At 40.3% G+C, this 13926-nt stretch overlaps 1 protein-coding gene across 1 annotated transcript in view; it reads right to left on the reverse strand.

The window, feature by feature from the left end:
- The window catches only part of HYDIN (HYDIN axonemal central pair apparatus protein), a 415120-nt gene that overhangs the window by 283543 nt on the left and 117651 nt on the right, over window positions 1-13926 (reverse strand). Inside the window, exons 7-8 of the mRNA XM_088830541.1 lie at window positions 11229-11428; window positions 3421-3545 (exon numbers count right to left, since the gene is read on the reverse strand). Coding sequence (XP_088686667.1) covers window positions 3421-3545; window positions 11229-11428 — 325 coding nt within the window. The remainder of the gene's footprint in view (window positions 1-3420; window positions 3546-11228; window positions 11429-13926) is intronic.

The following is a 13926-nucleotide window of genomic DNA, read 5'->3' on the forward strand; positions in this document are numbered from 1 at the left end:
TTCCTATTTGGAACCAGTCTGTTGTTCCATGTCCAGTTCTAACTGTTGCTTCCTGACCTGCATACAGGTTCCTCAAAAGGCAGGTCAGGTGGTCTGGTATTCCCATCTCTTTCAGAATTTTCCGCAGTTTATTGTGATCCACACAGTCAAAGGCTTTGGCATAGTCAATAAAGCAGAAATAGATGTTTTTCTGGAACTCTCTTGCTTTTTCGATGATCCAGCGGATGTTGGCAATTTGATCTCTGGTTCTTCTGCCTCTTCTAAAACCAGCTTGAATATCTAGAAGTTCACGGTTCACATATTGCTGAAGCCTGGCTTGGAGAATTTTGAGCATTATTTTACTAGCGTGTGAGATGAGTGCAATTGTGTGGTAGTTTGAGCATTCTTTAGCATTCCCTTTCTTTGGGGTTGGAATGAAAACTGACCTTTTCCAGTCCTGTGGCCACTGCTGAGTTCTCCAAATTTGCTTACATATTAAGTACAGCACTTTCACAACATCATCTTTTAGGATTTGAAATAGCTCAATGGAATTCCATCACCTCCACTAGCTTTGTTTGTAGTGATGCTTCCTAAGGCCCACCTGACTTCACATTCCAGGATGTCCAGCTCTAGGTGAGTGTGAGTGATCACACCTTCGTGATTATCTGGGTCATGAAGATCTTTCTTGGACAGTTATTCTGTGTATTCTTGCCATCTCTTCTTAATATATTCTGCTTCTGTTAGGTCCATACCATTTCTGTCCTTTATTGAGTCCATCTTTGCTTGAAATGTTCCCTTGGTATCTCTAATTTTCTTGAAGAGACCTCTAGTCTTTCTCATTCTATTGTTTTCCTCCATTTCTTTGCATTGATCACTGAGGAAGGCTTTCTTATCTCTCCTTGCTATTCTTTGGAACTCTGCATTCAAATGGGTATATCTTTCCTTTTCTCCTTTGCTATTCGCTTCTCTTCTTTTCACAGCTATTTGTAAGGCCCCCTCAGACAGCCATTTTGCTTTTTTGCATTTCTTTTCCTTGGGGATGGTCTTGATTCCTGTCTCCTATACTATGTCATGAACCTCCATCCATAGTTCATCAGGCACTCTATCAGATCTAGTCCTTTAAATCTATTTTCACTTCCATGATATAGTCATAAGGGATTTGATTTAGGTCATACCTGAATGGTCTACTGGTTTTCTCCACTTTGTTCAATTTCAGTCTGAATTTGGCAATAAGGAGTTCATGATCTGAGCCACAGTCAGCTCCCAGTCTTGTTTTTACTGACTGTATAAAGCTTCTCCATCTTTGGCTGCAAAGGATATAATCAATCTGATTTTGATGTTGACCATCTGGTGATGTCCATGTGTAGAGTCTTCTCTTGTGTTGTTGGAAGAGGGTGTTTGCTATGATCAGTGCCTTCTCTTGGCAGAACTCTGTTAGCGTTTGCCCTGCTTCATTCCGTGCTCCAAGGCCAAATTTGGGGTTTCTTGACTTCCTACTTTTGCATTCCAGTCCCCTATAATGAAAAGGACATCCTTTTTGGGTGTTAGTTCTAGAAGGTCTTGTAGGTCTTCATAGAACCATTTAACTTCAGCTTTTTCAGTGTTACTTCTCGGGGCATAGACTTGGATTATCATGATATTGAATGGTTTGCCTTGGAAACGAACAGAGATCATTCTGTCGTTTTTGAGATTGCATCCAAGTACTGCATTTCGGACTCTTTTGTTGACCATGATGGCTACTCCGTTTCTTCTAAGGGATTCCTGTTCACATTAGTAGATGTAATGGTCATCTGAGTTAAATTCACCCATTCCAGTCCATCTTAGTTCGCTAAGTCCTAGAGTGCCGATCTTCACTCTTGCCATCTCCTGTTTGACCACTCCCAATTTGCCTTGATTCATGGACCTAACATTCCAGGTTCCTATGCAATATTGCTCTTTACAGCATCAAACCCTGCTTCTATCACCAGTCGCATTCACAACTGGGTGTTGTTTTTGCTTTGGCTCCATTCCTTCTTTCTTTCTGGAGTTATTTCTCCACTGATCTCCAGTAGCATATTGGGCACCTACCAACCTGGGGAGTTCCACTTTCAGTGTCCTATATTTTTGCCTTTTCATACTGTTCACAGGGTTCTCAAGGCAAGAATATGGAAGTGGTTTGACATTCCCTTCTCCAGTGGACCACATTCTGTCAGACCTCTCCACCACGACCCATCCATCTTGGGTGGCCCCACACAACATGGCTTAGTTTCATTGAGTTAGACAAGGCTGTCGTCCATGTAATCAGATTGGTTAGTTGTCTGTGATTATGGTTTCAGTCTGTTTACCTTCTGATGCCCTCTCTCAGCGCCTACCACCTTACTTGGGTTTCTCTTACCTTGGACGTGGGGTATCTCTTCACGGCTGCTCCAGCAAAGCGCAGCCGCCACTCCTTAAAGATAAATATAGACTGTGCCACTGATTTTGAGTTGCTGTTACGCTGGGCTTTGTGGAGCCAGGACCACTTACCCACAGGTCCTTAAGCAAGGGCTTGATTGGTCCTGCTCAGACACACATCCACAAAGCCAGCAATTCTGAACTGTGACCTAGATGTTATTTGCTGATTTTTCCCTGACTGTGCACTGTTTTCTCCCTACAGTGCCCTTCTGATGCAGACAATCTGGGTCAATCAATCTAAATGGGTAAAGAAGAAATGAGAAAAAGTGAGAAAAATCATGAAATAATAAATAGTAGGACAGAGAAGCCTAGTGGGCTACAGTCCATGGGGTCTCAAAAGAGTCAGATGCAACTTAGGGACTGAACAACAACAACAAGATAACATATATTAATTTGCAAACCAACTTTGGAGACTGGCATAATGTACACGCAACCTACCTAACCACAGACCAAACAGCTGCAAAAACAGTAAGTGAATATTCATTATTATGCAGGGTGGGGCCTTTAAGAAAATGCTAGCAGCAACAAAGCCCCAGATTTAAGTAAGATGCTAAGTAAGACATTTGCATATTCTAAGGATTAAATAACCAGATCTTACACAGACTAGAGGGCACAGAGAAGAACATTTTGAACTAGAGTTTATATTTTTTAAATATTAGACAAAGGCAGCAGTAAACTGAAAGCCCAAGGAATATTAAGTTAACTTCAAGTTTGTATTTACATATAAATAACCTCAGTCTACCAGTGTAACTTCTGGGTAACTGGTTCCTTCCCTTCCTTCTGAGCCCTGTATTTCTCAGGCTTTCAAGCACTGGAGAAACTGGTAGGTGGGATTTATATGTGACTCAACATTATTTCTGTTGGAAGCATTTACTCTTTAGTTCTTTACCTTGTGGGTCTTAGCTTTAATCTAACGCATTCAAAATAACCATTTCCTACTTTGCTTAATCATGTTTTCCATCCAACCTTTCATAACATGTAGAACTTTTACCAAAGAATAATGCATACCTGTGTCGTAATGCACAATAAGTCTTTCACTGTGATTGCCCACAGTCTGTGGTTCAAAATCCACTTCCAGTTGCATGGACTCCCCTACATTAAGAGTTCCAACAGATGGCTTTACAGAGAAGGGCCTGCAACACAAATGGAGACACACACCATCAGAACACACTGTGGACTAGTGTGAGGGGAAGGGGAGAGGAAACATGAGTTCCAGGTCTGCAAACAGAGCACACCTTACACCAGAATTCAGTGATTCAGAATTATACTTTCTCCTTAATGTGGAAAAACTTAATAACAGATATAGAACAACAAATGTAAGAAAAACTTAAATGGTGCACAATAGTCTTGCTTCTATTCTTGCCGTTTAGCCATTCTTTGAACATTCACTGAGTGATTCCAGTGAAGGATGGACTTATAACATGTATGCAAATACTGTAATTTGCAAAAGAACAGTACCTTCAAAGAGATAAAAACCAAGTTTTGGGAAGAGTTCACAGAAGAGAAGGTTTTACAATGGGAAAAACCATATCAAAGTCTCAAAAGGAAAGTGATCACACAACTGCATGAGGATGAGATGAGCACAGTTTAACAAAGGGTCTATTTATAATAAAAGGATGAAAGGATATTGGGAAACTACAAGAGATGATATGATCACCCAGGGTTATTAACAGTAGAACACTTACCAAAGAGCACAAATACCCAAAAAGTCTAGAAGGAGGAGTGGTTTTGAAACCCCCCAGTGGCCTAAGAGAAGGCTCCAAGGGCTTTAGTCAAGAGTTACAGTCATTCCAGGGGGCCTCACACATAAGACTCTAGGGTAAAAAGTGTCTTGACCTCATATCCTTTGTCTGATTGCCTGCTGGGGCTCCCACCGACTGACCCAACCAAAAGCCAAAGGCATAGGAGCCTACTGACCTCTTAGAGAGGTCAGCCTCCTGGGTGAGAGTAAGCTGGAAAAGGATGGAGAGCATTTGGAAAGGGGACATCTGTCTCTTGAAAATAGAATTTAGGCAAGGAGACATTATGAGGAGGTAGGGTAGATCTGGGAACAGAAAATAATTGAGTTTAATTGCCCTGGAAAGGAGCAGTAAGAGAGAAGGTGGATCTGATCGCGATGTACTTTAAATAACTCGCAGAGTTCTTCTTTTTAAACAGGAAACCCAGACCATTTAATTCTTTCCATGGTCCATTTCACTTCTTTAAATTGCTTGTTTTTCAAAGTAATGTGCTGGACAATGTATCTGGCAGGCTAAGCTGTTTCTGATTATTTACTTCAATGCGAGCATTTTTAGAGTCTTCATTCCTTAAAATCTTCCCTTAGATAATGAACTTAATTTCAGAAAACCTAACCTTTCTTCTTTGAGGGTACGGAGCTTATAATCTGGGTAGCACTTGGTGGTACCTGAGATTATCATTGCAGGATCTCAAGTGCTTCCTACCATGGACAATTGTTAATATTCTCTGGTGCTCTCTACTTGGATTGCCCTTTTCTTTCACCACTTTCTCATTCCTTTGTCTGTCCTTTTCCTGTACCTTCAGCACCAATCCTCCGATGAGCTCCAGGCACTGCCGTAGGGGCACCATAAGGTAGTCTTTACTAGCCTGGAGTCAACTGAATAAGTTCAAAACCCAGATCAGTCATGAGTTTGGGTAAGTTACTCAACCTTCAGTCTCCTCATCTGCAAAATGAGGTAATGACAGAACCTATTTCACTAGATTGTAGTGAGAATTAAAGGAGCTGACAGAGGTAAAGTGCTTAGAATAAGTTTGGCACGTAGGAAGAGCTAAACAGATGTTTGTTATTATTTTTGTTATTGCTACTGGCAGCCCCTAGATGGCAAAGGAGACAGAGGATGATCTTCAGAATTCAGATGAGATCAGGTGTTTATCGTTGTCCTTTCAATCCTTCACTCTGCCCCAGAGATACTGTGAAAAACACACAGAGGACGTAACACCTTGTTCAAACACCTGCAGTGGCCCCCATCATTTATGTAATAAAGTTCAAAGTCCTAGACATTTAAAGTCCCAAGAAATCTGTTTCCAACCAGTTTGGGCTTTCTCATTAAATAGATACATCCGTCCAAATGTCCTGTATACCTGTCACATTTCACATCAGGCTGGGGTGGACAGGATGGGAAGGCTTTAGTCTCTTCACCCATAACCTTCCCTAGCAGTGCATCTCCTCTTCCTTCCAGCCAGACAGTGCTCCCTACATAAACATTCCAGAACTGCTTGAGTTGTATAGAAACATTCACTGTTTTCCCCCATCATACTCCTTCCAAAGTCACCTATCAGAGCCCAGACTCAGAGTTACCTCTTAAATTGAATCTTTCTGGATTCTTCCTCTTATTAATAAAATCTCCTTCCTCTCAGGGGAAGCTGTAACTTTATTTTTACTTTGTACTATAAGTTTTCATGCCTGTCTCTCTCAATAACTAGAGACTTTTGAAAGGAAAGAGAAAGCAAACAAAATTTCAAGAGCATGTACTCTATGCTGGATACTATAGTAGGCATTTCATATATGTCAATTCTTTTAATCCTCAAAAACCTTGAGAAAGCAGGTCCTGTTATTTGCATTTTAGACATGAGAAATGTTTGCTTTAAAAGCATATGCAACCGGCCCAATGCTACCCACCTAGTGAGTGGTACAGCAGGGATGGAAGCCTGCCCTCAAGTTCAAGTTCTCCCTATCTCCCCAAACTATCCCTGACTGTGGAAACCACCTGGTTAGATTTATCTTTGTGTCTCTCACCAACCCATGCACAGCTATTTACTCATAAGAGCCTCTCAAAACATGTTGAATTGAATTATAACCAACTTTTAAAGGGAAATTTAAAATATATCTAATTTTTATTTAATCTTTCTACCATTTCGGTGAAATACAGAAAGAGCAGACTTCTGGTATCTCAAGAATTTCTACTTGATGGAAGATGAAGGTGAGTCTTACTGTCTTTAAAATTCTTTCCTTCCTTAAAGGCTCAGAAAAATCAAGAACTGGCCCCAGCTCCCTGGCTTTGAGAAAAACACTGTAGTATTTTCTTCTCTCTCTGCTTCCCTACGTCCTAATATTTTTCTTCCTACACTGTGTTTTCATTTTCTTTTCAAACATTTCTCAGTAGCAAAATAACAGTTTTGGGATGAATTAGTATTACATTACAGAACCTAAGTTAATTTTCTGTGGACAAAGGGACTCTTCTTAGGACCTCTAGAAATCCTAATTCTAAACAGTGGTAACAGTTTCTTCCTTTTTGTGCTAATTGTTGGGCCTATATTACACTAAACTTCTTCAGAGGTTAGAAAGTCACCTGGGAGAGCCAGTGCTACTTAGAGCTGCCTAAGCTTCCTCAATAAATCAGACATTAATTGGAGAGAGTGTGTTAAGTTCTGGTGCTTAAACATGTCTATAATTTGATTCTGTACTTCAATTTACTAAAGGCAGACAGACTGAAAAGGCTAGAGAATACCAAGTACCAGAAAATGATCTTACAAAGAGGTAAAAGGTGTTGTTCCTCCGAGGTCTAAGGCTGGCTCTGTCTACCAGAATGTCTGGTTTTGATATCACATCCTCATTAATACTGCACACTTGATCAGGGAGGGAATTCAGGTTTGTGAAAAATCATGAGCCATGAGAAAGATTTTGAGTTTTTGTTCAATTCACTATGAACTGCTCATAAGAACTAAAATGATCCCATCCAAATGATTCAATATTTTAGCAGAAGACTAAATATTGGTTGTATTATATTAAACACTGAATATAAAATTAGTATTTTTTTTCCTTTAGAGAATCTTTCTTATTAATTGATTCCTAAATTGAGATTTTAGATTTTGAAATTGTTTCTTCATTCTATTTCACCTTCCAAAATTAATCCTACTTTAATAGTCAAAGTTATTCTGGTACCTACAAGAGTTTTAGGTCAAATCTGTAATAAAGTTGAAAATGTATTGTTTGTGTTCTCTGTATATTTTACAGCACATTGAGGCTCCTTTTATAGTGTAAAAAAACATTATGCCTCTTTTATAGTACTTGGAGCATGTTTTTTATTTTAAATTATTGTAGAGGTTTATAGTTGTAGCTCTGCTGTTGTGATATACTGTTGGTTAGGCATCCTATAAACATTTATTGAACACTTATTTATTCTAGACACTTTGCTAGATGCTGGGGACATACAAATTAGAAGAGATAAAATCCTTGCATTTGAGAAGCTCATATGCTAATGGGAGCAAAAGATACATAAAGAGAGTATTTTTTGTTATTTATAAACTTAGCCATTAATTAAACTATTATTTCAATGAAAATAACATGATTTGCTTTTTTTAAACAATTTCCTGAGAGATATTTCTAACTGCATAATGACCATAAAAGAAGCAAGACTTTTTGCTTTCCCTAACTATTACTGCTCCACTATGTCTGTTGACAATCATGTTGTCAATGAAAGAGGGGTCCTCAGTCCTGCCTGGACAGCATAATCAACTATGCGTTTTTTAGAATAGTCATCAGGGGATCTCCCCAGACATTCGGATTTAATATGATATGACCACAAAATCAGCTGCATTCTTCAGAAACCAATTCTGGCTAACTTAGACAGAAAGGGGATCTATTGGAAGGATTTGGAAGTAACTCACAGAATCGACATCATGGTTGGAATACACACATTTAGAGGAAAGAACATAAAAGTACCATTTGGTGCAGAATCTACACATGAAAACAAAAATGAACAGGAAATTCAACTGAAAGATTTGATTATATAGAAGATGAAAGCTATGAAAAGCCCAACTTAAGATGGTAAACTAGCTCAGGGATTGGTAACAGCAGTAAGCCACTTCCATCACTGGGCTGGAGACAAAAGGAGAGGAGGAAGTGTTAGCAGATCCTGGGGACCAGGTGGAAGTTAGAACCATGGTAAGTCTGTCTGACAGGAGCAAGAACGGTAGAGGAGATGCAGCTACTTGCTGGGGACTCTACTGAAGTCAGAGAGGGAGAAAGAGAAATACTGTGACTTCTTCCCACTCTCCAACTTCCTTCTAGTTCCCACCCCCCTGGACAAACACAGCTGGCATCCAGCAGGTCCGCAGGCTAGGGGGGCTAACGTAGGCTAGGGGGCTAACACAGCCCAATACTGATGCTGAGCAAAGTCTGAAGGGCAAGGAATGGATCTTAAGGTAAACAAGGCCAGAACTGGCCCATGTTTGTTTTTAATCCAAGTTTTATTATTAACTTACTGGGAGAACTTGAATAAGTCATTTCCCTTCTCAGACCTTACTTCTTTCATCTGTAAAATTAAAATGTGGGACTATGAGTTTCTAACATCATTATGATTCCTGGCTAGTCCTTGAGTTAGCTCACCATTTTACCTTAGAAGTGCTTCTACATTATGATTCACTTTCAGTTGTACGGATACAGAAGTTTTAGATCTTTTCCTGCAACTTCATACTATTAAATCTGTGATTTCGTTTTACTTTATATGAATGTATTGCCATTTATGTGTAGTTTTGAAGATTCAGCCAAACAATTCAGGAAGATACGCTGCCTGTGTTTGTTTTTCCACCTCATGTGGATTCTCTCTTTCACTGGAACAATATCAATGTAACAGGAAGTTTTTAATGTGTATTATGAATGGCGGTTATGAAGGGTCTTTTTTCTTAATGTAAAGAGATTGGTTCTTTCTAAGTGACAGTGAGCCAGCTGAACAACCTGCTCCCTTCCCTTCAATAAAAATACGAGTCTCACCACAAAATGCAAACAAAAGCTTTATAAGTACTTTGAAAATCTGAGCAGACACTGATTTATAAGAGTTTTTCCTTTGCTTCTGCTGACTGATTTATCTAAAGTGGGTCAGAGTCCTGCTTCCACCCAGGAGGTAGAAAGCTTGAAAGGGTGTTTCTCCTACCCTAACAATGAAAAAAACCAGATAAACCACAAAATCACAATTTTTCTCAAACCCATTAGAGAGCTGACATTGCAGAGCAAACAAAAATGGACAATGCCCTGCTCCTAATTAAAATGAGACATGTGCTGAGGAGTTCACCTTTAGCAGACAGGGCATTCCTACAAGCAGAAGAAATGATGAAAGAGGATGGAGCAAAAGCAAAAGACATGTTTGAAGAGATAATAGCTGATATTTTCCAAAAATAGTGAAAGATCCAAGAAGCTCAGAGAACGTCATGCAGGATTATAAGCAAAACAAAATATACGCAAAATAAAATTCTTAAAACAAAAAATAACCAAAACCAAAATCCACACCTAGATTCATCACATTTAAACTGCTAAGAACCAAATATCTTCAGAAATCTTGAAGGTAGCCCAAGAAAAAGATATAATTACCTATAGACAAACAAAGTTAGAAATCTCTAAAATCTCATTAGAAAAATGTAAGGAAAAAACCAATAAAGTGACATCTTTCAAGTACTAAATATATATATATATATATAATTCTATATCATCAAATGTATACAGAAGTCACAATTCTATAGAGAAAAATCCTTTCAAAAATGAAGACAATATGCTTTCTCTTCAGATAGACAAAAACTGATAGAATATCCATTAGATTTGTCCTGCAAGAAATATTAACGTAGATTTCAGCCAGGAACAAATGATACCAGACAGAAACTTGAATCTACATGAACTGGTTTACAGACAGTGATGCTCCTGGGACACATGTAAGAATAAGCACGAATTCCCTCCTGTGGGATGTGCCTCAACCTATATTATGGCACCCCTGCTACTTATAACATAGCAGACCAAGTAACCTGAAAACTCTCCCAACAGAAAATACCTAGGAAGTCTGGATAAAAAAAAATAACTTAGGTAAATGTATAGCTAAGTGTGTTTAAAAAGAAAAAAGAAATGACAAATCCACAGGATTCAAATCCTCAGGAAAATAAGAACCAGAGCAGTAGGCTACTGAGCCCTTGAAGCCTGGGTTTTACAGCCCTGCTAAAGCAAGAGACAAGGGCTTGGAATGGTGACGTCAGGGGGACTGGTAACAAAATCCCCATATAAACCTGAGACATGTCAAAGGCAACCAAAACATTAGCACAAGGAAAAATGTCTATCTCAGTTCTGAGGGAGGGAAATAGGGACTCTAGGGAATTCATATTGGACACTTGTCTTCTGCAGGTTTGAGGTTCGGACATGCATGTTCAGTCCAAGAAACCCTAAGCCAAGAAATTCCCAGAAGGGCAGTCTATGTGTTCTTACCTTTGGTAACCAGGCAGAAGTAAACGCTAATCCTTTCTGAAGAGATGTATCCTTAAACTAGCAAAGGATTCCACAGATAAAGCCCTTATGAAAAGGAATTCATGATCCAGCCCAGGACCTGCACTATCTTTCAAAAAGCCACAGAAAAGAACTTGACCTTCTGTCTCCTGTCTTCCCAAGCTGGCCATTCTTATTATGGCCCTGCTAATCAGCCAGCATTTTCATGTCCCATAACAACTGTTCTTTCCTGCCTTGTAAGAGAGGTCTTTGAAGGCCATATTTGTACTGTCTCACTGTCTACTACACTGTAGCTACCAAATAAATAATCAGATTAACATTGAACACCTTCGCTTACTAGCTGTGTGCTCTTGAGCAAGTTATACAATCTCTCTATTGCTCAGTCTCTTATCCAAAATTTCAGAAAACTACCCTACCCAAACAGGTAATCTTGAATTTTGGTTTTCTCATGGGATGAAGAGGAAGCCTGACCCCCTCCCATCCTTGCAACTGAAGATTGTAATAAGCAGTTGCATCTTGACTGCTACTCTGGGAAATTACATGTGTGGACTAGATTTAGCTAGAATCAATCAAAACCAAGAGCTGAAGGAATGCATACCTATGAGTTTTGATGTGAAACACAGAATCTTTGTTGCCAATGTTTCGTACCAGCAGGATCTTCTGAGTGCTGTATTTGACAGGGCAAGTGGAAAAATTCAGCTTGTCAGGAAAATCTATGATGGCTCGTGCACCTCTAGCTTTGATGGGCACAATAAACTTTTCTCTTTCAGTAACACAGGTCAACATATGGGCATAATCCTACAAGAGAAGGAGACAATCATTACTTGTGAAAACACCAACATGATCAAGATAACTACAAGAAATATGACTGTATGCCATGCATCTTGGAAAACAGTGTAGTGTGTGTATATATATTTTATGAAACCTTCTCAAGAAAGATGTACTTTCAATGAGATTAATTAAAATTCAATGAAATTAATTAAAACCTACAAGCCAATAGAGAAGTTTATACTTCTTGTGTTTCTCAGACATTAGGGAGGTGGGATGCAGGATAGTTGAGTTGCATTCTTCTTTAGACCAGAGGAGGTTCACACCAGTAACTTCATGCCCTCCTTCTAAACCCTACCTACTTATCCTTCAAGCCATCTATTAGACTGATAGCTCCAATTAATGGTCTCTAACTACACTCTTGCAATATGACTGTACAGCTTCTCCATCATGAGTGGAATCTATTTCTTCAACCGTGTTCTGACCAGTGGAATTTGGTAGAAGGTATGCTATGCCAGGTCCAGGCTAAAGCCTCAAGAAGCTTTGGGCATTTCCGGTCTAGCTCTTGAAATCATACCATGTAAGTAAGTCTGGTCTAGCCTACTGCAGGATGGCAGCCCAGTTATCCCAGCCAGAGCCATGTTAGACCAGACTGAGGCACCAGATATGTGAGACAGCCCAGCCAAGTTAAGCAGTTGCTTACTCCACTCATGAGTGGGTCCCATCAAGTTTAGCTAAACCATAGTCTTATGAGCCTTAATACTAGAATTTGGGAGTGGTCTGTCATCATACAACAATAGATAAGAACACAGAGCCATTTCAAACCTCACCTCAGGTGCAAAGCCATTACTGACCATTCCAAATAAAAAAGCTGAGGTCTTGGGCATCTATCTTCCCCTGTCTTAAGTCTAAATGCATAAATGCAACAGAAGTACTGAATCAAGTCACCCTTTACCTCCTCTCATAAAATTGGAATTCTTACCCTCAATGCATCAAAGTTAAAAGTAAACCCTCACCAACAAGCAAACCTAAATGTGAAAGCGAAGTGTTAACAGTCCCCTCAAGAATAGGCCAGAAGCTCAGAATCACCGTGAAAGGAATTTGCTATCTAAACCAGGATCATTTCCCTTCAAGTTTCCCCATCATTTTAGCATGTGTTTTTGGCTGCAAGACAATCCTGATTAAGCATTATGGCCTCTTGGAACTCAGGTTTCCTTTTGGTAATCACTTAACAAATGGTTTTCAGTGGTGAGGGTTTTAAAACCTCTTTGGATTTGAAGTACTGAGCAGAAAACGGAATGTCTGACAAACTGACAATTAGACCTCAAGGCCATGCACTCGATTTCATGAAACCCACAGGACAAGTAGAAAGCAGTGGTACCCCAATTAGTGTATTCATCCAACCATGTTAATCAGTGCTCAGGTGCCAGGCACTGAGCTGGGTCTGGGTATACAACTGAGTAGTAAACACAGACACGGATCACCTCGAGCTTACACGGTGATGGCGGAGACAATGAGTGAGTAAATAAAGCATACCTAGGGGGCGGGAGGAGAAGGGGACGACCAAGAATGAGATGGCTGGATGTTATCACCGACTCTGTGGACATGAGTTTGAGTGAACTCAGGGAGTTGGTGATGGACAGGGAGGCCTGGCGTGCTGTGATTCATGGGGTCACGGAGAGTCGGACACGACTGAGCGACTGAACTGAACTGAACTGAATGTATAATGTAATACACACACAAATATATAAAAAATATAAAGATAAAACAGCTAGGAGTGGTCTCATGACACAGCCTTGCATCTGCAGTTCTCTCTGCCTCCTTGAACTCCAAACTCACACCCAGCAGCCCAATCAGCATCTCAGTGGCTACAAACTTACCACGGCCCAGAGCAAAGTCCCTGACTAATGCCACTGCCTACAACTGTGCACAGAGAGGCCCTGCCAAGGGAAGGAATGGGGCCTAACATCCAGTTCACTCTGACAGTGCCTACTGAACCAGTCTACAGGAGCAGCCTTTTCTCAAGCCCACAAGAGCTCCACAGTACTGACTGAGGTCCTGATCATGGCCTTCTTTCCACTTTAAATCTGTCCCTTTACTGCCTCCCCATGTCAGTACTGGCATCTACATCCTTCCAGTGGCCTGGATTTAATACCTTGGCAAGAAACAGCCTTGATTGCTCTGTTTCTCAATTTCTTAGTAAACATACAGGACTGACCTTCAAAATATATCTAGACCACAATTCGGTCTCACTATCTCTACTCTGCCATCCTGACCTGACCCTTCCCTCTCCAATCTTTTCAGGGCTAACTGGACCCTTTATTTCAAACCTTGCTCCCCGAAAGTCTATTTTCCACACAAGGGCCAGACATGTCAGCTCGGGAGGCTTCTCTGTGCAAAATCTCCCAGACGGAGGCGGGGTGCGCTGAGTGCTATTATCTGGCACCCCTGTCATTTCTCTAGCCATACCTCCCTCCCCCACTGGCTCCTGTCCTCCAGCTACAGCCTTCCCTGCTGCTGCTCGAATA

The sequence above is a fragment of the Moschus berezovskii genome, chromosome 22, assembly GCF_049115385.1.
Source record: "Moschus berezovskii isolate FMDL1 chromosome 22, NW_MosBer_1.0, whole genome shotgun sequence".
NCBI classification, from domain to species: domain Eukaryota; kingdom Metazoa; phylum Chordata; class Mammalia; order Artiodactyla; family Moschidae; genus Moschus; species Moschus berezovskii.